General features: G+C 42.5%; 1 protein-coding gene across 3 annotated transcripts in view; it reads right to left on the bottom strand.

The window, feature by feature from the left end:
• Positions 1–284: 284 nt before the first annotated feature.
• The window catches only part of Sbf2 (SET binding factor 2), a 411,329-nt gene continuing 384,853 nt past the window's right edge, over positions 285–26,760 (bottom strand). For all 3 annotated transcript variants that reach the window (XM_041666238.1, XM_041666239.1, XM_041666240.1), the window contains 8 exons: positions 13,184–13,310; positions 9,586–9,713; positions 7,989–8,222; positions 7,002–7,106; positions 5,633–5,826; positions 5,024–5,111; positions 2,450–2,581; positions 285–1,772 (listed from right to left, as the gene is read on the bottom strand). In XM_041666238.1, coding sequence (XP_041522172.1) covers positions 1,674–1,772; positions 2,450–2,581; positions 5,024–5,111; positions 5,633–5,826; positions 7,002–7,106; positions 7,989–8,222; positions 9,586–9,713; positions 13,184–13,310 — 1,107 coding nt within the window. In that variant the 3' untranslated portion in view covers positions 285–1,673. The remainder of the gene's footprint in view (positions 1,773–2,449; positions 2,582–5,023; positions 5,112–5,632; positions 5,827–7,001; positions 7,107–7,988; positions 8,223–9,585; positions 9,714–13,183; positions 13,311–26,760) is intronic.

Genomic DNA, 26,760 nt, shown 5'->3' with positions numbered 1-26,760 from the left:
AGAAAAGTCTGTGATGCACCAGAACTTCAATTTCTTCTGCCTGCAATCTTTATGATCTGCCATCCACCACAGGTAGTAAATTCTGGCCCGAGAGAAGCAGGAGCATAGCCACTAGCACAGCTTACTGGGGAAGCAGAGAGGACGACCTTCTGTGTCAGGACCCAGAAGCTCATGGCTGCAGTCCAGCATCTCTGATGCTTCCAAGGCCCAAATGGGATGTTGCTCCTGAGTAGTGGGCAATGTAGAACGAGCCTGACTTCACAGTACACAAGAGCCAGTTTTTCTTAAGAAATAAATTTAATTCCGGGTGGTTAGTGAACTTCGGGCCTGTAATGCCTTCATGAAAGTTAAGAGAATCCAGTTACAAAAGCAGTAGTGCGCACAGTCTCAAAGAGCTGAAAGTACAATGGACTCCATAGTTTACAAAGTACAAAAAATTATTTCATATACAAAGAAAAATACAAATAATGTGCAAAAACTGTTTTCACAGGTGGCAAATTTATAAAATGAATATGATAAAAATTCCTTCATTTTTATTTCCCAATTTCTTATATATTAATACAGTTCTATTTTCTAGTGTGTTGATAATTTTTAATTTGAAAATCTGACTTATTTTTAATCTACAAAGTAGTTTTTATTCTTTAAAAAGGAAACAATCTTTTATTTCTAAAATCTTATGAATCAGTTTAGCTATTTTTCTATTAAATTATAAGCAGGCTATCTGAAAAATCAGCATATAGAAATCATATATACATATTTTGAAATATTAGTTTGGTATTTAACATATTAACATTTCAAAACAAACACATCCATCAAGCCATCAGAGACCCAGCGGCTGCAGCGGCTGCTCAGGCTCACAGAGGTGAACCGCATCCTTGAGTTTTAAGCTAAAGGACAAGGTTATTGTAACTGAGAGAGTGTAAGAGCAGTTCTTACTTCTCAGAGCAGTGCTGGCTGGTTATGTAGCTTTGTCCCGGGTGCGTGCTGGTGAGCAGCTGGCCTCAGTCTCCAACTTGCTCCCATGTTCTGTGGGTCATACATGCTGCTGCTTGTCACTTCACAGAAAGCTGTCAAGGAATAGGAGAGGACACAGGACACAGGCACAGGGTCCTCGGAGACCAGCGGTTTGATGCAGTGTTTTCTGCACTGGCCCAGGCCCACTGTTGCTTTTCCCATCAGAATCCTGTGCACTCCTTCTTAGCCTGTCATTGAGTGGTGATGTCCCCTGCAGTGAAGCTCCATGGCAGGGCAGGGACCATGAAAGCACCTTTTGGCAGCACCAGGGAGGTGAGTATTTCAAAGGTTAAGCATAAAAGTAGGTGTGTCAGATGGAAAACATATGCAGGACATTCTATGACCTTTGGAGGCTTTGGATTTTTGTTGTCAAAAGTTCTGGAAGGAAATTATGACCTTGGAGAACAAAAAGGACCTCTACGAGGACTCAGGCAGTAGCTACCTTGCCTAGGAGATGATGGCAGCTGGTTTCGGAGCTTCCTCTGATCCGCAGCTGGGATGAGGCTGTGAGGGGCCTGGGTGCCTACCAGACCTGTGTGACAAGGCAATTGCTTCAAGAAGAGACAGGGTAAGCAGAACCTCAGTCCTGGGATGACCACCGTCCGCTCCTGTCTGGCAGATGAGCTCCTCTACCTTTTGTGCTTGGCCAGCCATGGGCATCAGGCATCAGAGATGCAGCTCTGGATCCTGTCCATCCATTGCTGGGCACTCTGTCCGTCCTGAGCACAGAAGTTATACACACGCTTGCTGGTCTTGAGCTATAGAACCAAATGACAGAGGAACAGATAAAGCAGGCTTTTTATGGCTTTGTGTGAGTGGCAAACTCGTCCCAACTTGTTAAGACATAACTGCTTGTTCTAACATCATCTGTCACCTTGAGGTAGACTGTGGAGTATTCTAAGGGCCATGCAAAACCAGAAGATATTTAGTCCCCGACTAACTAATCCTTAGGATGAAGCTGGTGCCATCAAGTGGGAGGTCACACTCTGCATCCCTGTACAGGCTATGATGTTGTTCCCTGGCTCTGGGCTTCTGTTATGGCCCCAACTGAAGAAAGGGGCGGCTCAGTTCCCCTCAAGCTTTCTCACCATTCTGCTTTGGTGCTGTGTATGGGAGAGGCCAGAGGCGCCAGCTGGTTCTGAGGCCCTCCCCCACCTTCCTCAAAGGCAACTCCAGGAAAATGTCAGCTTTCCTCATGCTTCACTCTACCTAACTTTCCTCTCCCCGCTCCAGAGAGACTAAGGCAGTGACAGTGCTGTAGTGAGGTTGAGGAGGGACAGAGGCTCTGGGCAGTGGGAAAGGAAAGGCATGGGGTTAGTCTGCCACTCATACAGAGCCGTAACATGCCCGTATCTAGTGACTATCAACTCCTCTGGGACCTGTGATGATGGGAGGTGACGAGAGACGTGCTGCAGAGTAGGAAAGGTGAACTTACATCAAAGAAAGCCTTGTCACTTGTATACTTTGGGGCTCCCATGCTGGGGCCAGCAGGGATAACCATTTCTACTTCAGCCAGATCAATGTGGCCTTTACAGCTTGTGTCTTCCCCCGAATCATAGTATCGCAGCTAGGATCAAAAAGAGACAGATGGGTCACCGAAAGGGGAAATGATTTTCCAAACCATATTTAATCTCTCTTCTATACCTTGCTTTCGGTGCGCACTCCGCATGGAATAATACCCTAGCATTAACAACGCTGGCTGCCTCTTGCATATACCTTTAATCCCAGCACTTGGGAGGCAGAGACAGGCAGCTCTCCGTGGTTTGAGGCCAGCCTGGTCTACAAAGCGAGTTCCAAGACAGCTAGTGCTACACAGAGAAACCCTCTTGAAAAAACAAAAATAATAACAAAACAAAAAACAAAAAAATCCCTAGACACTGATAAACAGCCCACCTGGAAATGAGGCAAGGATCACAATGGCAGGTAACAGGGAAACACTGCGTAGCCACACATGTCCACAGTCTCCCCAGCCTTGCCTGACGAATGAAATGACTGAGTCCCACTCTCAGTCTGAGAAGTACTACAGTGGCCGGTAATGTCCAGCAAGACAGTGAGACTCCCATATGCTGTTACTGGGAACAGAACTTGTTAGAAACAATTTAGTGATGTTGGTGGAAATGAATGTTAGTATCTGCGGAACCGTCTCTCCCACCTCTACTTTCCTGCAGGAACAGGAAATGCTGTGCCCTGCACTGGCGCTGCATCTGTCAGCTCAGCACTGAACACTGGCTCACTAAGTGACGGCATAGCTATGAGACAGTAAAGGACAAGAAAGGCTTTGAAATGAGCAGCAAGCTGGCAGGCAACAGATACGTGGTGTGAAATGGTGCTGAAGGAAATCACAGACAGCTCCTAGCTGCCGGCTCTGGGGCTGTCAGAGCTTTATGAGATGTTTAAATTTGGCACAATAACTGTGTATTACTTTGGAATAAGAAGAAATGAAGTATTTTAAAAGCTAAAGAGCTTGCTAGTGAAAGCCTTCTTGGCCTAGTCTGGCTTCCAGTGTGCACAGCGGGACTGTGATCGGCATCCCTACCTCCAGGCATGGTGTGAGCAGGACTAAATGGAAAAATTATTTATCTTCCATGCTAAAGAAATCCAGAAGATTGGTAAGAATATGAGTATAATTTGATACAATTTTAAAATATAGCAAAATCATAATTTTCTATGTTCTATTTAGTGGTTTAATCAAACTTTTCCTCACAGTAAAGGTTCTACGATTTCAGGGACACTATTATTTTAAAATACAGCTGTAAAAAGGGCTTCTATTTGTATGCTTGAAAATCTCAATATTCTTAAGGGTCAACAAACAAAAACACCAACAAAGCCCTTGAGCCTCTTGCTGTCTTCCTACTGGAGCGCTGACAAGGCACAGACTAGAGTAGAGGTCAGCCAGAGTTGTGACCTCTTTGGGGGTTACATATCAGATACTTAAATTACGATCCGAAACAGTAGCAAAATTAAGGTATGAAGTCGTAATGAAATAATTTTATGGTTGGGCATCATCATAACATGAGGAACTGTATTAAAGGTTGCAGCATTGGGAAGTCTGAGGACCACTGTTTTAGGTCCTTCCTAATGTTCTCTGCATTCTGACCACAGCAAGTCAGCCTGAAATAGAGGCTTCATTTCTCTTGCAAATGAAGGGTGCTTTGGGACAGAAGAGTACCTTGAGATTACAGGGGCAGAGATGTAGAGAGCTGCGTGGAGCCGCACCTAAAAGATGGCACTGGCTTCCGCCATCCGCGATCCCGAAAGCGAGTGCTCTCCTTATTTGGCTAAGGCCAGACCCTAGCGAACATCACCCGCTGACAAGCTGCTTGCGTGAGTGTGGACCAATGAACGGCGCCCACGTGGCTATCCAGGGTTGGTAGCCCAGGCCTACTTAAGGGCTAGGGGAGGTTTGCCCAGGGAGAGATTTCTTCAGAAGATTGTCAAAGGTCCTGAATAAAACTGCCTGTAAGAAGAGCTCCGGTGTCCCGTCATCCTTGCTGGACGAGGTGGTCGTGACACAAAGAGATGGAAGTCTAACCTGTAGCAGCTACGACAATAGCAAAGCATGCCAAAGAGTTCTTAGTGAACGTCTAATCTAGCCTGCTGTGAACCCCAGGTGGTGAACCCAGGTGGCGAAGAAAAGCAGTTCCCAGTACAGTGAGGTGGGCTGTAATAAATGTCAGATAGATTCATCATAACCGGATGTTTTCTGCAGCAAAAATGGACAGCTATACCATGGGAGAGAGGGAGCACACAGCTCATATGTGCACGGAACAGGCTAAAGCTCCCAGAAGCTTCCAGACCTGGGTGTTAAAGAGGAGACGATTATGCATTAAGAGTTCTAGTGCTCTGAGCATGCAGGGCTCTGGGTAGAGGCTGCTTTAAAATTTACTTCCAACAATTACTTCCAGGGCTCAGGGACATTTTGGGCCTTGGAAAAGCCACCATCTACAAAGGTGAGGAACACATACGTAGGTCTTGAGGTGAGCCTAGACAGTAGTTTTTTGGGTCTTACCTGATGTTTTGTTACATCTAAAACAAACCAACGGGGTTTCCAACCCTTCAGCAATGCTCCTCTTTTGTACAGTGTTCCTTCAAAGGATCTAGAAGGCAACAAGACAGTTTCTTCTGACTTCATTACACACTACCTTTTGTCTATCAAGTTTCTGTCTCCCTAATGAAAGCTCTCCCTGGAGTTTTATCCCTAGCCCTTTGGGGGAAAGACTGACTCCTTCTGCTGGGACCACCACACTCCCCTGGTTAGGAATTCATGGTTTCCATGCTTTCTGCTATGCGAGGAATGCTGTAACACCAAGGGAAAACTGAGCTGGAAAGAGAAGTCTGACAATGCTGTGTGAGGCACTTCTAGCACGTCCTTGGCATCCCTAGTTTACATGACTAAATTCCTTTTCTTTGAGCCAGGATAAGTGGGATTTCTGATGGTGCCACTGAAAAAGTATTGCCTGACATGCATTCTCTCAAAGACTGATCCCCACCCCCAGAACATCTAAACAAGGCATTTTAAGAAAAACCTAAACCCCACAGAATGAAAGCAAATCCAAGTCTGTCAAGGCTGTTTGCACAGGGCTGGCTCGGGCTAACAGTCAGGACCCAGCAGTATCACCTGTTCTCATCATTCTTGGATGTGTACTGGCTGTAAAGCGTGGCTGCCCTGTGCTCTACACCATTGGATGGGGCGATGGTGGCATTTTGATCCTCGCCAGTGCTGCGGTCCAGGGGGTGCAGCACAGGCCTCTTCTGATAGGAAGGCACGTTGGTAGACATGAGTCCTGGGGACCCCAGTGAGTGTCTTTGGGACTGAAAAAGACAAAACATGAGCTAGGAAAGTTTCCCCACGGCTTAGAGATTGGCCTGATAATTTCATTTATACAAATGTATCTCAGGGTAACAACTGACTAGTGAGCTAACACATGTTGAACATTCATCTGTTTCTGTTTTTAAATGAGAAGTAGAAATAACCTAATACCCATTATTTGGGGAACTGGTAAAAAAACAAAAACAAACAAACAACTATTATTTCTTTACAATGGAGTTCTAGACAGCAACCAAAATGACACATATGAATGGCATGTATGTCAACAAGAAGGCAGGTTGTAAATATCACATCCAGTAAATCTTGTATTTCTACGTTTATACACTGTGGGTCATTTTCATCTCTTGGTAATGTTCTGTGTATTGTTATTTTTAAAATATACATCCTACTTTCATAATTAAAAAAAATCTAGAAACAATTTTAATTTTCTGGGGTAAAAGGCCCCAGGTGGCAACAGCTCCTGAAGAGTCATGTGAAGGTAAGGTGGAGTCCAGAGGCTCTTTTATCAAGGGCCTTCTCAGACCACTTGCCTTGTCTCTTCTCCCTGAAATGCTCTTCAGAACACCATGTGTCCTCGCTTCCCTGTGCTGGGCTGGGAGTCAGTCTGCTGTGGATATGAGTGGTGGCCCTGCCAGTTAGTAGCTGTGAGACTTCTCTGCATTCCCCCTTGTGCATGAGGTACAAAACTTGCTCACTGTGGAATGCATAGGGCTTAGTCCCTTGGATGTATCATGTGCTTGATAAATGTTTCTAATCTCAGAAATAGGAAATGGGGTATGAGCTACAGGAAGGAAACAGAAAAGGAAGTTTGGGCAATAGAAAGTAGCATATGTTGTCTGTCATCTTACAGTATTTCTCTTTGCTAGTTTCTCTGGAGCAAACATGGGCCTGGCATTCCCTGTCCCTTGTGGTAGGTCAGAAGAGACCACAATGGCACCGAGATAGAGAGAACCCAGTAATTTCCTCTGGATTCAATGCCTGAAACATGTGCATTATGTCACTGTGGAGAGTGAGACATTCAGGAAGCATTCGGTCATCTGGACCATTCTGCCTTGAAGCTCTAGGGCATGACCCCTCTCTACCACTTTCTCTGGGTTATGAGCTGTGGGCTCCATCTGACCTAGCACCCTCCAAAGCTCAGGGGGCGTTGCCAACTCACATGATCTGTTCTTGGCTCTTCCTTAAGGTCCATGGTTACTTTTTCCCATAGCTGGTGCCATTTCTCAGGAGTTTGGTTCAATTTATGCTCCAATTTTTCAATTTCCTGTAAAGAAATGAAAAGGACATTTTGACAGGCGAATATTTTATGGAGGGCCAGGATGTGCCTGGAGATGCAGGTTTCCCCTGTGCTGGGCCCAGATGAACAACATTGCTGGAGGATAGCTGGATTTGATGATTTATTAGGACTCAGAAGGTTTTTTTTGAACAGATTGATTTAAATAACAAGACACGGTGTGTGTGTGTCTCAAACACCTTCTTCACTCTTGGACAGCCTGTCGGAAATCTGATGACCAAAGCTACTGGCCAACTGTGGGCCTATGTCCCAACCCTAATGGCTGCAGCAGTTAAGTCTTTCTTGACAGAGTAGCCCTCGACTTTGGTGACTCAAACCAGATGTGCAAAGAATAACCCAAGAGATGCTAATGAAAATGACTTCCCTCTGACAGGGGCTCAGGGCAGCCACCACTGCAGCTTATCCTTCCTGGCTTGAAAACAGAGACCCAAGTCAGAACAGCACTGTCCTGGGAGTCCACTGTCAGGATGGCTTCACTCCAGAACATGCCTTGCAGAAGGTGTCCCATCAGGCCATCAGCTACCCATACTTCTAACAAAGGGAAGTAAAGCACCCTCAAAAGCCACTGCCAGACCTAATTCCAACAGCCTAGGCAGCTAACGCTGGAAGGGAAATGCTCTTTTCTCACTTGCTTCCTTTTGCACTGCAAAGTCACTTTTGTGGGTAACTTTGCCAATAGTTAGTGTGGTGTCCACTGCTGCACAGAATCAAGGCTGGATTCTTCAGATTCAGAGTATTAACTATGACACAGCCCAGAGTAAGGGAGCCATTACAGATGTAAATATGCAAGCCAGTCTAAGCTGTCCTCTGGGGCCGAGTGCCTGTAGATGTGTCTACATATTTCTGACTTACACTGAAAAGTCTGGTGAGGGCATCTGGCTGGCTGCAGCTGATGTCATCATAGCATGGCCACACTGTTCTCCTTTGACTCTGGGGCCCAGCTCCTCCAGCCATATCCAACTCTTCGGGAGGAAAATGCTTGGGGGTCAGCATCATCCAGTCGTATGAAGGACCTGCAGACAGAGTCTCCTCTGTGTAGTAATCCCACTTCTTGAGGCTGGAGACACTTACATTAGGCTTCAGGGCCTGTTTAAAGAGAATTCTGAAATGTAATTTTATCTTGACCCTGAAGTACTTGATACATACATTTGCAGAGTGCAGGGCAAGTATATAAATTCACCTAAATACTGCAGGGCAAGTATATAAATTCACCTAAATACTTAAAACTTATACATGAAGAGAGCATTAAATAAAACATATTTATCCTCCTTCCCCAACAAATGTAACCCCCTAATGATTTGGAAGGCCAGGTTCAAATAAAGGGTTCTTGGCTTCTTCATAATTCTATACTAGGAAGTAGTAGCACACAGAGAGAGATATATTCCCAGTTTACAGACCTTGGTTTAACCTCCTTCTCCTCCCACCTTGACCTTGCATGAACATTTGTGTATATCCTAGGCCACTAAGCCACACTCCTCTCCGTCCTTGTGAGGCAGCTACTTGATTTCTCTGGGTCTTGGGACTCATGCACTGACATGGCAGGCTGACTTGGTCAAGTAACCTGGTGAGTGATCTGGATTCAGACCAGGGATGTGGAGTACCCAGAGCAAAGATTGGATGAGGAGGGGCTACCTAAAAATGAGCATTTTGTTTCTTGGTGAAGGTCCCACCAGAGAAAGGTCAAATAGAGTTCTAAATGCATGGCCTAGGGCAGGAACCAATCCTGCCCAGCCTTCAAGTATCTGATTTATGTATGGCACTGAACAGTTCCCATCTAGTAATTCTGCTGATGTTTTTGAGACAGTCTTGCTATGCAATCCTGGCTGGCTTCAAACCTGTGATCTTCCTGTGTCTATCACTTAAGTGACAGGATTAGAGTTATATGCTACCACACTGAGTTCCAGAAATTATTTAGAAGATGAAATTATGGGTTGGAGAGAGGGTTTAGTTATTAAGAATATTTAATGTTCTTACAGAAGATCTGAGTTCCCAGCATCAGCTTCATGTGGTTAAACCTGCCTGTTGCATGCCTAGGTCATGCAGATACATATGACCAAGCCTTGCTGCCCTGAGATATGCCATCCTCTGGGCTGGGTTCTAAATGTCAGTGCCTCCCTTAAGGCTCTGTCTCAGGTTTACTATATACTAAAGCATTTAAGATTCTTCAGTTGTGGCATGGCTGGCGGCACACCTTTAATCCTACACAGGCAAAGTTGCTTTGCTTTGATTGTGTTGACATTATCCCTTCTAAGTTTTGGGGAACAGCCCTAGTATTTGCATCAAGTATTTAGTAAACAGTCTCCACTTCCATTACAACCCAAATCTATGCTGTCTCAAACTTTTAAATACCTTTGGTATGAAACCCCATCAAATGTTTACACATAATAAAGTGAAGAGAAACTTTTATATACAACATTCAGAAAAAAAGATACAAATGATTTAACTCTACCTCTATTTCCACTGGTGAGTATAAGTAATTGAAGAAAACGGGACTCCGCTTGTGCATTTTGTCAATACACTCCCAAATACAAACTCCTTTCTTGGCATGTTTGTCACCTTTATCATCAAATAAAGTTCCTGTAATTAAAAAAAATCCATCAAAAAATGGAAAGAAATTGAAGTTTTGCCTAAAAGTATGAAACATATAGAAGAGAATATATATCTTATGTTTCTGAAAGCAGCAACAAATGTGCAGAAATCTTAAAAGCTAACTGCCAACAAAACCAGGGACAAGCGTGTCAAGTCTGTAGGAAATGTGGGACAGGGTCTTGGCAGAGCTGTCCCACTCACGTCCTGCTTCTGAACGCACTACCACAAAGGAGACAGGCTACACAGAAAATGGACCTAGTTAACTCCTACAGCTTAGCTGAAGATTTAATTTTCTGTTTCTTTAATAAACTTGTTTATTATGAAGCAATTGAAAACATATTCTTGGGTAACATTTACTTCCACAAATGACAGTCACAGAGACTCAGAAAGACAGAGGGCGTGTTCTGTCTCCTTAACTGATAATATGAACTTAAATTCTGATATTCCCCCATCCTCCAGGGTTTCACTGTGTAGTGCTGGTTGTCCTGGAACTAGGTATGTAGACCAGCCTGGACTCGAACTCAGATCTGCTTGCCTCTGTCTCCTGAGTGCATGGTAATGTCACCATGCCTGGCTGCATATTCTGTGTTCTTAATGGGGGATATAAATACGCTAGGGTGAGGCAGTGCTACTTCACTTTGTATGAGGTGATCCTGTTAAAAGCTAACTTTTTACCACAAGAGACCACCTCAGGCCCAAGGTTGTACAAAATTATGTAACCTGTGGGCCCCAAGACTGACTGTTTCTTTTCTACCTTGTTCTTCCTTCCTTCTCTCCTAACTGCAGGGTCCTGACACAGCATCACCAAGCAAGCTCTGTGATAGACTTTAGACAGGACAATGGGAGAGGGTACACGGTAGCCCTGTTTCTCAGGACACACTCCTCTACCCTGTTGCTACCCATGGACTGGAACTATGGACAATAGGCTTTTCTTACACTATCCAAATGACTATTTCAGAGTAACATGTACATACACAGGGAACAATTTAAATATAAACAAACATTTAAAAAATATTTGAACCATCAGACACTATCATCAAGTCCTATTATGGTCCAATTCCAAAACAGTAATATACTCTTTCAAGACAGTGGAGAATTTCTGATGAAGCCTTGACAGTTGTGACTGAGGTTCATCAGCAGTGGCTGGTAGAGGAGAGTTCCCACAGCTGCTGGTAACTAGGACTTCACAGAGTAGGCCTCATAATTGGTGAGTCTGCCCAGCAGGGACAGATTCCAATTAGGCAATCCAGACTACACTGGCATATAAATTAAACCAGGTTAGATGGTGGGTCCAGAGAGGGGTCTGGAGAGGTCCTTTGGTTCTGACATTCTAGGTGGTTTATGAAAAATGTGTAAGACACAGGATGAAACAATTTTATTTTCACTCTGTCAACAGGTTTAGTAAAACATTCTCTTATCCAATTCCTTTAATCGTTCTGTTTAATCTCTTTTAGAACATAGATGGGACAGAAAGCCTTGGTCAGTTCTCAGATGAGGGACCTGCGGCTGAGGGACGAAACTGTTCACCCATTGTCATATTTTCTGACCCCTGCTGGAGCAGTGGAGCACTCAACCTTGGCAACATGGTAGAATCACTTGGAGCTTTCAAAAGCTCTGGCTGCCTGGTCCCACCCTCAGGTTCTGACTAAACTGGCTGGAGGTGCTGCCTGGATGTCCCCAGATGATTCTAGTCAAGTCTGAGAAATGCCACACCAGATTCTAATGTTTCTCTAACTAGAGTCATCATCTGGGAGCAGGGACCTTGGGTTCTGGCCTGGGCTTTGGCCATATCACATGGAGTAAAGGTAATTTGCTGAGCAGTTCTGTATCTCTCTGACAGCCATATATGCATATAATGTGCCCTTTAGTGATAACAGTGACCCTGTCATAGGCAGCTGTCACTAGCTCTGATTACCTTCTCTCCACATGCTGCTTAGGACACTATTTCTGACTGTGATATGAGGTACACACACACACACACACACACACACACACACACACACACACACGTCTGAAGAACAAACAGGATGGGAGTGGTCTGGCCAGTGTTCTTTCCTTCACCCAAAGTGAAATATCCATCATAGCTGACAATTTCAAGAACATGCCCTGAAACTAGTACTTCCTGACTGTAGATTTTAAACTGAGATCACTGGTAAAGCTTTAGTTGTGAAGGGTTCTCTTTCTAAATACTCTGTGACATATGAAGTACTGAGAATATCAACTCTGTTTTACTTTAATTCCCCACCTTCTGAGTGCTATATGACAGGCATATTGCACCATGCTTGGTTTATGTGATGCAGGTGATAATCATACCCAGGGCTCTATGCATACTAGGCAAGTACTCTTCCAACCAAGCCACCTGGAACAAGGGCTGACTTTTTTTGACTTGTCCTAACAAAAATTTGTCAGACATTTCCCATTTTCCTAACAACTCCTGGGAAATATTTTCATAGTTTCTCAGAACCTATTTTTTTTAAATAAATGTTATAGCTTTTAGAAATTGTAATAACGATACTGATATCTAGAATTCCTCAAGGGATTATTTTATGCTAACAACTGTGCTGAGAAACTGACCACTGCTTCCTCCTGTGGTCACTATGATCCTATTGTACCCTATCACTGTCCCCACATTACAGTTGAGAAGGCTGAGGCTCAGAGATGGTCCTAGTACAGCTGGTAAGCGGTGGTGCTAGAATTTAACTTTGGTATGTTTGGTTTGGAGCCTTCTTCACGGGCTGGTCACCAAACTGTCACCATGTGGTGCAGGAAATTGTCTGTATTCTTTCAATCATATTTTAAATAAATGCTGATTGGCCATGCAGGAAGTATAGGTGGGTCAACCACACAGGAGGTAGAGGCGGGGCAATGAGAACAGGAGAATTCTAGGAAGGAGAAAGCCCATTCCTCCCAGTCCAGCCTAGACCACCGAAGAAGCAGGATGTGAGCTACCCTGCTGAGAAAGGTACCGAGCCATGTGACTAACATAGATAAGAACAATAGTTAATATAAGCTACAAGAGCTAATAAGAAGTCAGAGCTAATGGGCCAATCAGTTTTATAACTTATGGAGATCTCTGTGTGATTTTCTTTGGGCTTGCTGGCTGTGGGGTACGGGGTGGAACAGAAACTTCAACAAGTAGGCCCTCATGTTACAACCATGGACAGGTTCCTTTCTATCAGAGTGGACATGAATGGAAATACTATGAATTAAACATGTCTCCTACACAGTGGTAGTGATTGAAGGTGCCAAACAGTGAGCATTTTTAGCTTTACAAAGGCAAGACACGATCGAGCACTTGCTGTAACTAATGGCTGAGAGAGAACAGACTGCCCTAGGAGTGTTACTCAGATCACTCCACACTCAAATCTTATTTGGAATCACTTACATCACTCAAGTTTCCACTGAAAGCATGCAAAACTAACAACAACAAGATAGAACAGAGGCATAGAAATACATACCATGCTCTAATCTTTCATAGTCTGAATCCAGAAGAAATGTTTTAAAGCGATTAGACACATAATGGAAAGCCAAGAACTTTAGGTAATAGAGATTGAATTCAAACTCAGTTGGATACTGGATGTGAACCTGAAACACACAAACCAAGAGTAAGAGTCAAACAGAAAAGTAAAAGTCACGTTATAGAATGCTTAGCTGAAATATGATGGAGACCTCTGGCCATTCATCTGACAAATGCTTAAATCTCCATTAATCCCACTGGTGGGGAAGATCACTACCACAATTTAAAGCCAAATATTTAAAAAAAAAACGGTTTATTTATTATGTATACAATACCTCCCCAACAAACCTCTTGCATTAACACTGCTGCTCATGGCATACCTTCGCAGGGCCCACTGAAAGGTACCCACTTTGCCTTTTGTTATCCTTTCAACCAACACTTGGGAAGTAGAGGCAGGAGGACCATGAGTTCAATGTCAGCCTTGTTTACAGATCACACAATCTAGAAAAAGAAAGATCCCTTCATATGCTAAAGGAACGGGGAGGAATGTGCCTTGTAACATTTTTTTTTTCTTGGTGTTTTGACACAGGAACTTAACACTGCAGCTCAATCTGGTCTGGAATTCATTAGGTAGTGTGGGGGTTGGGGAGCTGGGCCTGAACCTGCTGGGCTCTTCCTGTTTTAGCTTCCAAGATGCTGAACTACTAGACCCAATTTTCACCTTATTTTTATCAGCTCATCAGCAGGGTCCTGGACAAAGGAATATGGATGACTGGGAAGGGGAATCATTGTTTCACTGTTTTCAGCCTATCTTACTTAGACAAGCTGTCTGCAGCCTCTGTGGAGCCAGCTCATACTGACAGAAAGTAGGCTTGTGCCCCAGTATACCAGGCAGTCCCACTCATGCTGCTCAATGCCTCCTCCCCTAGGCAGGCTTTCTCTGTGTAGCCCTGGCTGTCCTAGAACTCTCTCTATAAAAATGCTAGCCTTGGACTCAAGAGATCTACTTGCCTCTGCCTCTCGAGTGCTGGAATTAAAGGCCTGGGCAGTGCTTCTCAGTCTCAAAAGCAGCAATAGGATCTTGCCAGATCAAGATAAGTTTCAATCATAACTGTATTTGCTAAAAGCTGTTTCATTTTTCTTTAGTTTTTCAAGACAGGGTTTCTCTGTAGCTTTGGAGCTTGTCCTGGAACTAGCTCTTGTAGACCAGGATGGCCTCGAATTCACAAAGATCCTCCTACCTCTCTGCTGAGATTAAAGATGTGTGCCACCACCGCCCGACTGCTAAAAGCTGTTTCTAATGAGTATTACAGGCAGCCTGTCTAAAGGTCAGCATTTGGGGCTGAAGAGATGGCACAACTGGGTTCAGATCCCTAACACCCACATAAAAAGCTGGGTATGGTAATACGTGCTACAAGCCCAGTGCTGGATATGGATAAGACATGGGATTCCTGTTGACACTGGCTGTTACAAATCTTAGTGTATGGCGGGGAAGAGTTCAGTTCACATGGATGGAGGTGACATGGGAGTCCACGAGGCTATAAGGAGGCTCTGAGCTGTGTTGTACTGGCTGTCAGAAATGACTTGTAACGGCCAGTGTCGACAGGATCTTCTCCTAGGTACCACAAGGCAGGCTCTTGGGACAAGGGAAAGAAATAAAAGCTTGCTACAACTCTATTGTCAAGTAAGAGGAACTGTGCATGTCCTGGTTATTATGTTCCATGAACCTCTTGCTTGACACCTGCAGTAGTGATGTGTGTCCTACATGTGAAGCCAGGTACAGAGGCGAGGCTGTGGTCTGGTCTCCTGTCAAATCCTTTGTCTCTGCTACAACAAGTAGGTGACTTTGAAAGGCTGGGCTTTGCCCACCCTGTCCTACTTTAGTGCGACGCAAGGCACACTTCTAATGCCTGTCCTCATTGCTTTAGAGTAGTTAGCTTTGAGGACAGAGAAAAATCATAGCTAAAATGGAAACTCCTCTACCCTCTAGAAGATTCTACCTTAAGCACATGTAGCTTTTTGTGCTGTGAAGTCAATTGTGTGATACTTTTCTGTTGATGAAATAGTCAAAGACAATCTGCAGAAAGTTTTTTGTTTCTGCACAATAAGGGCACTATGCAGAAAAAAAAAAAAAGACATGGGATTCCCTAGGGTTAAGTAGCTAGCAAGCCTAGACAAATTGGTACTTCCAGGTTTGGTGAGATCCTGTCTAAAGTGTCTAACAAATAAGGTAGAGGAGCTATTGGGAATGATACTGTGATGTCACTCTCTGTCCTCCACACGCACCTGCATGTGCAAGCACACCTGGATACACTCATGCATTCATAAGCATACCACAATAAATACCCACAAGTAAGTGTAGCTTTACTCATCAAACTACTTTTTGCAACAGACAAAGACTATTAACAGAGACTAAGTGACTATTGGGTGTCTAACCTCCAATGACACTTCTTCAAGGCAACTTCTACACCTCAGACTCAGAGACACTGGAAGAAAAGAGTGGTATGGAGATTATAAGAGCCAGAGACCTAGGAAACCTGATGTTAGATAGTGTCCTCTACACATGACAGAGAAATTGAACCCATGAACTCTCAATATGGGTGTCTGAATAAGACCAGCATGACAACACCAGCTGACAAGCCCCTGCTGACAGGAAATTCCACACAGTTCAACACCTAGATGAAGAACTACAGGTGGATAATGGCTGTTAAGGAAGGAGAGTCCATTTCTTCCAGGGATGAGGATGAATTCCTACTTAGGTTGTCCAATCCCAAGGGGTCAGCCCTGGATATGTGTACACATAAAAACAAAGCTAAACAAACACAATAAGTGCTTTCTCTCTCTCTCTTTACAAACACAAACACACACACACACACACACACACACACACACACACGTAACAATAATTGAAGAGATCATGAATTTGGGAGGGGAGACAAGAGAGGAATTGGAGGGGTGGGAGTGATGTAGATGCACTATTTATGTATGAAGCTACCAAAAACACCCCACCCATTAAAAATAGAATTTTAAAAAGTTTGCCATCTGGTTAGACCCCTAGATTTCTGTGATAAGTTCTCTCTACTGTCTTCTTTCTCTCTCACACATACAATATTTTCTTATTGTCTTTTTGATTGCATTAAAAGTTTCTGAAGCATACATAGTAGACCTGTAACTGTGGTGCCTCCTCCTTGACATATTCTGAATAACGGGGAATGTGACTCCTTTTGTAACTGTAAGCATCTGTTGTTAAGTATGAGTTTTCTCATTTGTAAAGTGTAGCATGAACGGGGCCAGGCCTGCTTGTTTCTGTTTCTGTCCCGCCTGGTACCCCACAACTATTTAGCCCCAAAGAAAATCACACATAGGTTTCTATAAATTATAAGCTGATTGGCCCATTAGTTCTAGCCTCTCACTGGCTAATTCTCACATCTTAACTAACCCATTTTTCTGATCTATGTTAGCTATGTGGCTCAGTACCTTTTTCAGTGAGGCAGATCACATCCTGCTGCTTCAGTGGTCTGGGCAGGAGTGGGAGGAATCAACTTCCTCCTTCCCAGAATTCTCCTGTTCTCATTACATCATTTCTACTTCCTGTCTGGTTTTCCTGCCTATACTTTCTGCCTGGCCAATCAGCGTTTATTTAAAACATGATTAATAGATTACAGACAGTTCTCCAGCACCAGTAAAGATAAAGGACTAGACTCTATGAGTTTCCTGTGACTACAGTATAAAGAACAACTAATTAGAAAGACTAGGACTAGTTGGAGAGTTTATAGTTATAATTAAATAAAACTCAGACTGACATTATTTTAGAGCATTATCACTGGACATAAAAATAAGTTTCTCTGGCCTGTTGTGGTAGTGCCTTTAATCCCAGCACTTAGGAGATAGAGGCAGAATGATCTCTTGGGAGTTCCAGAATAGCAAGTAAGACCTTGTCTTAAGAAAAAGAATCCATTTCTGTAATGGAAAATAAATTATAAAAACACTTCCCTCTCTTGCTTTGTTAGACGTTTGCCAACTATATTTTAATACAGCAATTTTCATTCAAATGAGAATTTCTGCATTTTTGGGGGGCAGGGGAGATTTAAGGAGACAGGGTCTCGTTTTGCAACTCTGACTGACCTAGTCACCATGGAAAGCAGGATGGCCTCAAATTCAGAGATCCATCTGTCTCTGGTTCTCAAGTGCAGGATTAAAGGTGTGTGCAACCATGCTTGGCTTTTTTTTTTTTCTCTTCTGGTGGTGCTGGGGACTGAATCCAGGGCCTGCACATAGTAAGCAAGTTCTGAGCCGCTGAGCAACACCCACACCCAGTCTTCCTGGTCCCTTCTCAAGCAACGTTCAGACTTCTGGTTTCCTCCCTGTCCTGTCCTTTGATGTCATGTCGTTTGGCTCAGAACCAGGGCACACACTGAGAGCTGGTGACTTATAGAGTAGGTCAGCTAGACAGTGAAGGGGACAAGTGCATGAGGATGAAACCTGGCTCTTTATCATCTGAGCCTTAGGGAGGAAGAAACTGCAGTGTAAATCAGATGGGGTAGGCTATAAGGAGTAATCACAAGCTAGACCAGCCCAGGCTCATCATTTCCAGAGGAAGAAAGGTTCGGGCTTCTACCAGGGATCCGGCCCACAAAAACGTTTGAAGGCTACTTTAATGCTACTCTTAATGACTATTTTCTTCAGAACCCTCCTGTTTCACAAGTGTGTGAAGTTTTTCCTAAATATTCTGATATTTAATATGCTTAGGAGAAGAATTTTGAAAACTTCCTAAGAAACCACTACGAATGAAGGTGTGGGTAGTAGAGCTTCCTAAGGAGAAAATGTGCCCATTTCGCTTATTTACACAAATAAGATCTGTCTGCTTTACATCACTAAGCACAATTATCTGTGAATGATCCATGCTGCTTAATTATCCGTTCATGCTTCTTTTATTACAGATGGTATTCCACTGTATTGATCACCACACCTACTCCCCTGTGGGTAGAGGGAGCTTTTCCATCCCTTGGCTACGGCACACAGAGTTGTTATAAAGAGGTATGCTGCGAGTGGTGATGTTCATTTCTTTTTTTTTTAAATATTTATTTATTATTTATTATGCATATCATATTGTGTCTGTGTGTATTCCTGCAGGCCAGAAGAGGGCACCAGACCTCATTACAGATGGTTGTGAGCCACCATGTGGTTGCCGGGAATTGAACTCAGGACCTTTGGAAGAGCAGGCAATACTCTTAACCACTGAGCCATCTCTCCAGCACCAGGTGATGTTCATTTCTAACATGGGTAATCAATTAATCCCCCTGGTGCAAAAGAATTTTCTGTATTCTTTCAATCATGTTTTAAATAAATGCTGATTGGCCAGGCAGGAAGTAAAGGTGGGTCAACCAAACAGGAAGTAGAGGCGGGGTGATGAGAACAGGAGAAGTCTGGGAAGAAGGAAGCTCTTTCTCCAGTCCTGTCTCAACCACCTAAGAAGCAAGATGTGACCTGCCCTGCTGTAAAAGGTACTGAGCCATGTGGCTAACATATATTGGAACAATGGGCTATATAAGTTATAATAGCTAATATGAAGCCTGAGCTAATGGGCCAATCAGTTTATAACCTAATGTAGACTTTCTGTGTGATTTTCTCTGGGACTAAACGGCTGAGGGACTGGGTGGGACAGAAACCTCCCACAAGCTGGCCCTCATGTTACATCCCCCTTTTTTCCCTGTAGTAGTTCATCAGTTTTACTGATCTCAAAGAATATTTTTGGGCTTCATCAATATTTTTCATTATTGATCAGAAGCTTTTCAGAGCATCAAGGCAAGTATGCATCAAACAATTTAACTTTATGTTGTGTCTGGAATGACAGGCATGTCAGTCAGTAAACTAACTCTACTGAATCTTGTATGTTTCTCTCAGACATCATCTAAATACTCTTTAAATAATAATCTTGTATGTATATTGCTAAAGATTCAAGGTACATGGTTAAAGGACTAAACTGTAGACATTTTAGTTTTATTTTACATATGTAGTAAAACCTGACAGTTTCACTTACATAAGTAAGAATTGAACATGAGATGGAACTTAGAGAAATATAAATTTATTGTTATTTTTGTCCATGTGCCATTAGGTTTTTTGTAAAACTTAAAAGACCTATTTAAAAAAAATCTACAATGGAGCGGGGCGGTGGTGGCGCACGCCTTTAATCCCAGCACTTGGGAGGCAGAGGCAGGCGGATCTTTGTGAGTTCGAGACCAGCCTGGTCTACAAGAGCTAGTTCCAGGACAGGCTCCAAAACCACAGAGAAACCCTGTCTCGAAAAACCAAAAAAAAAAAAAAAATCTACAATGGGAAGGAAGGGAAGTGGGGGAAATGGATAGCTCAATTAAAAAATAAAATAAAAAAATACTACAATGATACTTGAGCAGTATCAGCACCTTGGGAATATGCTGCAACAAACCTGGATTGTGCTCTCAGGTGAGAAGGGATAGGAAACTAGAGTGTGCAGTGGATTATGTGAGACCTATGGTCTAAGACACACTAACAACAATTAAGTAGCTGGGTGGTGGTGGTGCACACTTTTAACCTTAGTACTCGGGAGACAGAGGCAGGTGGACTGCTGTGTGTTCGAAGCCAGCCTGGTCTACAGAGTGAGTTCCAGGACTGTACCACAGAAAAACTCTGCCTTGAAAATAAAAAAAGACCTTACAAAGTAAGATTTAAGAAGGACTAACAGTGTATCTTGTACTATGCTAGCCCATCATATAAGGCTTTAGAACTCATGATATTAAAAGACAATGGAAAACTTTGTTTTAAAACCATTTATGTGAAGTTTGTCAGTTTTCAGCTGAATAGGAAGCAGGCAACAGTCTTGAATATATCATGAAGCCATCAGTTACAACTATTTTACCAATCTACATGGCTGAATTTTAGAGTAACCAATGTCTGGGGGCAGCTGGACCGATCCCGTGACGTCTCAAGGAAGGAACCAGTCTTAAATAAGCAAAATAGCTTTTGCACTTGGGTTGGGACCTTCACAGTGTTGGCACAGTAACTGTGAGGAGGAACATGACTACATCAGGCTAGAGTGAGCCAATTTACAATGTAAATAAACTCTGAAGGCACATTCAGCACTGATAGGTTCTTAAAGAGGGACAGCACGAAAAGGTTCTAGGACATGCTCAAGGATTGAATTAAAAGGATAATTTCTTGTACTTCATATTTTCATTCATATTATACATATTTTCCCCTTTGGTACTATGTTTTTAAAAATTAATAATTATTTTAAAAAACATTTATCCATTTAGTATATATGTTTGTGGAGGTGTGAAAGGGCAGGACAGTGCAGAGTTTCCTCCATCTTGTATTCTTGCTGAGGTCATTTTAGGTTTAATTAGAAATTGATCTCCTTCATGGAGACTCCCACGGAAAATTACCCAACTTTATTTTAAGTATCAGAGGTCAAGATGCCCCAGGTAACTATTCCAAGTTTCTGTTAAACTTTTTTTTTTTTTACTTTTTAATCATTTTTATTGAATTTATTGAGCTATACATTTTTCTTTGCTTCCCTCCCTTTCTCTCTCTCCCCTTAAATCCTCTCCCATGGTCCCCATGCTCCCAATTTACTCAGGAGATCTTGTCCTTTTCTACTTTACATGGAGATTAGATCCATGTATGTCTCTCTTAGGGTCCTCATTGTAGTCTAGGTTCTCAGGGATTGTGAACTGTAGGCTGCCTTTTTTTTTTTTTATTTAAGTCTAAAAGTCACTGATGAGTCCATATGATTCTTGTCTTTCTGGATCTGGGTTACCTCACTCAATATGATGTTTTTTAGATCCATTTGCTTGAAAATTTTGAGATGCCATTACTTTTTTCTGCTGTATAATACTCCATTGTGTAAATGTACCACACTTCCCTTATCCATTCTTTGGTCAAGGGGCATTTAGGTTGTTTCCAGATTCTGGCTATGACAAACAAAGCTGCTATGGACATAGTTGAGCACATGGCCTTGTGGCACAATTGAGCATCCTTTGGATATGTACCCAAAAGTGGTATTACTGGGTCTTGAGGAAGGCTGTTTCCTAATTTTCTGAGAAATCACCACACTGACATCCAAAGGGGCTGTACCAGCTTGCATTCCCATCAATAATGCAGAAGTATTCCCTTTACCCCACAGCTTCTCCAGCATAAGTTATTATCAGTGTTTTTGATTTTGGCCATTCTTACAGGTGTAAGATGGAATCTCAGAGTTGTTTTGATTTGCATTTCTCTGATGATTAAGGATGTTGAACATTTCCTTAAGTGTCTTTTAGCCATTTTAGATTCCTCTTTTGGGAGTTCTCTGTTTAGGTTTGTATTCCATTTTTTTTATTGGATTATGTGATCTTTTGGTGTCCAATTTTTTGAGTTCTTTGTATATTTTGAAGATCTGACCTCTGTCTGATGTGGGGTTGGTGAAGATCTTTTCCCATTCTGTAGGTTGTCTTTTTGTCTTGTTGACCATGCCCTTTATTTTACAGAAGCTTTTCAGCTTCAGGAGAATTTATTGTTTCTCTCAGCGTCTGTGCTACTAGGGTTATATTTAGGAAGAGGTCTTCTGTGCCAATGTATTTAAGTGTACGTCCCACTTTCTCTTCTATGAGGATCAGAGTGGTTGGCTTTATGTTGAGGTCTTTGATCCATTTGAACTTGAGTTTTGTGCATGCTGATAGATATGGATCTATTTTCATTCTTCTACATTTGATATTTAGTTATGCCAGCACCATTTGTTAGACTTTTTTACCATTTGATATTTTTTGCTTCTTTGACAAAAATCAGGTGTTCTTAGGTATATGGATTAATATCTGGGACTTTGATTTGTTCCATTGGCCCTGCTGTATGTTTTTATGCCAGTACCAGGCTGTTTTCAGTACTATAGCTCTGTAGTAGAGTTTGAAGTCAGGAATTGTGATGCCTCTAGAAGTTCCTTTATATTGTACAGGATTGTTTTGGCTATTCTGGGTTTTATGCTTTTCCATATGAAGTTGAGTACTGTCCTTTCGACGTCTATGAAGAACTTTGCTGGGATTTTGATGGGCATTGTGTAGTCATGTTCCTCCTCACAGTTACTGTGCCAACACTGTGAAGGTCCCAACCCAAGTGCAAAAGCTATTTTGCTTATTTAAGACTGGTTCCTTCCTTGAGACATCACGGGATCGGTCCAGCTGCCCCCAGACATTGGTTACTCTAAAATTCAGCCATGTAGATTGGTAAAATAGTTGTAACTGATGGCTTCATGATATATTCAAGACTGTTGCCTGCTTCCTATTCAGCTGAAAACTGACAAACTTCACACAAATGGTTTTAAAGCAAAGTTTTCCATTGTCTTTTAATATTGATTGATCTTGGTAAGATCGCCATTTTTTCTATGTTAATTCTATCTACCTAAGAGCATGGAAGATCTTTCCATTTTCTCGTGTCTTCTTCAATTTGTTTCTCCAAAGATTTCAAGTTCTTGTCATACAGGACTTCCACTTGTTTACTTAAGAGTTACTCTGAGATATTTTATGCTATTTGCGGCTATTGTGAATGGTGATGTTTCTCTGATATCTTTATCAGTCCATTTATCAGCTGTGTAAAAATGGGATACTGATTTTTTTGAGTTAATCTTGTATCCTGCTGCATTACTAAAGGTGTTTATAAGTTGTAGAAGTTCCTTGGTAGAATTTTGGGGGTCGCTTATGTAAACTATTATATCATCAGTAAATAGTGAGGATTTGACTTCTTTTCTGATTTGTATCCCCTTGATCTCCTTTTGTTGTCTTATTGCTCTTGCTATGACCACAAGAACTATATTGAATAGACATAGTGAGAGTGGACAACCTTATCTTCTTCCTGATTTCAGTGGTATCACTGTGAGTTTCTCTCCATTTAGTTTGATGTTGGCTGTTGGCTTGCTGTAGATTGCTTTTATTATGTTTAGGTATGTTCCTTGAAATCCCTGCTTTAAGACCTTTATCATGAAGGGATGTTGTATTTTGTTGAAAGCTTTTTCAGCATCTAATGAGATGATCATATGGTTTTTATTTTTCAGTTTGTTTACATGGTGGATCAACAGATTTTCGTATGTTGAACCATCCCTACATCTCTGGGATAAAGCCAACTTGATCATGGTGGATGATGGTTCTGACGTGTTCTTGGATTCAATTTGCCAGTATTTTCTTATCTTTGCATCAATGTTCATGAGTGAGATCGGTCTGTAATTCTCTTTCTTAGTAATGTCTTTATGTGATTTGGGTATCAGGGTAGCTTCATAAAAAGAGTTTGGCAATGTTCCTTCTGTTTCTAATGTGTGGAACAATTTGAAGAGTATAGGTATTAGTTCTTCTTTGAATCTTGTTGAATTCTGAGCTGAAACCATCTGACCCTTGGCTTTTTTTTTTTGGTTGGGAGACTGTTAATGACTGTTTCTATTTCTTTAGCAGTTTTGGGTCTATTTAATTTGCTTATCTGGTCTTGATTTAATTTTGGTAAATGATATTTATCCAGAAAATTGTCCATTTCCTTTAAGTTTTCCAATTTTGCATAGTACAGGTTTTTGAAATATGACCTGATGATCCTCTGAATTTCCTGTGTCTGTTGTTATGTCCTCATTTTCATTTCTGATTTTGTTAATTTGGATATTTTCTCACTGCTTTTTGGTTGGTTTGGATAAAGGTTCATCTATGATGTTGATTTTCTCGAAGAACCAACTCTTTATCTCATTCTTTGTATTGTTTTCTGTTGCTATTTTGTTGATTTGAGGTCTCAATTTGATTATTTCCTGCCAACTAGTTCTCCTGGGTGAGTTTGCTTCTTTTTGTTCTAGAGTTTTCAGGTGTTCTGTTAAGTCACCAGTGTGGGATTTTTTTCCAGCTTCTTTATGTAGTCATTTAGTGCTATGACCTTTTCTCTTAACATTGCTTTCATTGTGTCCCATAAATTTGGGTATGTTGTGTGGTCATTTTCAATGAATTTTAGGAAGTCTTTCTTACTTTATTTCTTCCTTAACCCACTGATGCTTCAGGTAAGCATTGTTTAATTTCCTTGTGTTTGTGGGCTGTCTGGAACTAGTGTTGCTATTGAATTCTAATTTTAAGCCATGGTGATCTGGTAAGATACATGGGGTTGTTCCAATTTTTTTTTGTACCTGTTGAGTTTGTTTTGTTACCTAGTATGTGGCCAATCTTTGAGAAGGTTCCATGAAGTGCTGATAAGAAGGTATATTCTTTAATTTTGAATGAAATGTTCTATAGATGCCCGGTAAATCCCTTTGAGTCATAACATCTGTTAGTTCCCTCATTTCTCTGTTAATTTTTTTGTCTGACTTACCTGTCTAGTGGTGAGAGGGGAGTGTTGAAGTCTCCCATTATTAGTGTGTGGGGTTTAATGTGTGATTTAAGCTTTTTTTTTTTTTTTGGTTTTGGTTTTGGTTTTTTCGAGACAGGGTTTCTCTGTAGCTTTGGAGCCTGTCCTGGAACTCCCTTTGTAGACCAGGCTGGCCTCGAACTCACAGAGATCCACCTGCCTCTGCCTCCCGAGTGCTGGGATTAAAGGCGTGCACCACCACCGCCCAGCTGTGATTTAAGCTTTTGAAGTGTTTCTTTTACATATGAGGGTGCTCTTGTATTCAGGGCACAGATGTTCAGTATTGAGATTTTCTCTTGATGGATTTTTCCTGTGACTAATATGAAATGTTCTTCTTTGTCTCTTTTGTTTGATTTTAGTTTGAAGTCTATTTTGTTAGGTATTAGGATAGCTACACCAGCTTGTTTCTTAGGTCCATTTGATTGGAAATTTTTTTTCCCAACCCTTTACTCTGAGGCGATGTCAGTCTTTGAGGTTGAGATGTGTTTCTTGTATGCAGCAGAAGGATGGATTCTGTTTTCGTATCCAATCTGTTAGCCTGTGTCTTTTTATAGGTGAGTTGAGTCCATTTATATTAAGGGAGTCCATTTATATTAATGACCAGTGATTGCTATTTCCTGTTAATTTAGTTTTCGTTATTTTGTATGTTTCCCCCTTCTTTGGAACTTGCTGTTCTGAGATCATCAATTGTCTGAGTTTTTGTTGATGTAGCCAACTTCCTTGGGTTGGAGTTTTTCTTCTAGTACTTTGTGTAGGGCTGGGTTTGTGGCCAGGTATTGGTTAAATCTGATTTTGTCATGGAGTATCTTGTTTTGTCCTTGTATGGTGATTGACAGTAGTCTGGACTGACATCTGTGGCCTCTTAATATCTGCATAATGCTTGACCAGGACCTTCTGGCTTTCATTGTTTCCACTGAGAAGTCTGGTGTAATTCTGATAGGTCTCCCTTTATATTTTACTTGACCTTTTTCCTTTGCAGCTCTTAATATTCTTTATTCTGTATGTTTAGTGTTTTGATTATTATTATTTGGATTTTTTTTTCAAGACAGGGTTTCTCCATAGCTTTTTTTTTGGTTCCTGTCCTGGAACTAGCTCTTGTAGACCAGGCTGGCCTCGAACTCACAGAGATCCGCCTGCCTCTGCCTCCCGAATGCTGGAATTTTTTTTTCGGGTTCCATTCCATTTTATTATGGTCCTGCCCTTGTCTTCCAAAAAGAAAGGCTATTTAACACATGGTTCCTCCTCATGATGCAGTCAGGGCCACAGTTCTGGTCACCCTGTTGGTCACTCCGCATTCCTGGAGGTCACTGGGTGCTCCCAGGTTTGCAAGACCAGTGGTTGTTTGGGCCTGCTCCCACAGAGATTGCTTCCTTGGGGCTCTTTCTGCTGAGGGTGCTACCATGGGCCTGCTCTGGCAGAGGTCCTGGCTCAGGCCTACTCCCTCGGAGGTTCTGGATTCATGGTCTGGACCTGCAGACATCTCTGGTTCTTGCCTACTCCCTCAGAGATCCCAGACTCATGTCTGAAACCACGGAAGTCTCTGGTTCCTGTCTGCTCCCTCAGAGGTCCTAGATTTGCACCCAGACCCGCAGAGATTCTGGCTCAGGCCTACTCCCTTGGAGGTCCCAGACTCGTGCCCGGACCTGCAGAGGTCTCTGGTTCTGGCCTATTCCTTCAGTGGTTGCTCCCTTGTACCTGCTTCTGTGGAGTTTGCTGTCTCAGGCCTGTTCTGACATAGGTAGCTGACTCAGTCCTGTTTCCATAAATGTCCCTGGCTTGGTCCCAGTCCCGCAAAGGTCTCTGGCTCTGGTCTACTCTCTTGGTGGTCCCAGACTCACACCTGGACCAACAGAGGTCTCTGGTTCCAGCCTACTCCCTTGGAGGTCCCAGACTCAAGCTTAGACCCACAGAGGTCTCTGGTTCCTGCTTACTCCCTTGGAGGTCCTAGACCTATATGCTGGGGTCTGCAGAAGTCCTGGCTCAGGCCTACTCCCTCGGAGGTCCCACTCTGTTAAACTTCTTGCTTGTGCAAACCTCCCTTTCCAGCTAACTGCTTCTTTCAGCTTCTGTTAAACTGCCTTCTTGCACAAAACACCCCCCTACAGCTGCTGAGTGATATACCTAGGATGTGCTTTTTGCCTTATAAAAACCCCTTGTTCTAAATGCTCAGGGCTATACTTGGGTCCTAAATACCTGCCTGTGCAGTCC

The sequence above is a fragment of the Microtus oregoni genome, unplaced genomic scaffold (genome assembly GCF_018167655.1).
Source record: "Microtus oregoni isolate MIOR12 unplaced genomic scaffold, Mior012 000016F_ref0000370, whole genome shotgun sequence".
Classification (NCBI taxonomy): Eukaryota; Metazoa; Chordata; class Mammalia; order Rodentia; family Cricetidae; genus Microtus; species Microtus oregoni.
The sequence above is the reverse complement of the archived record's forward strand: the minus strand, read 5'-3'. Positions and strand labels throughout refer to the sequence as shown.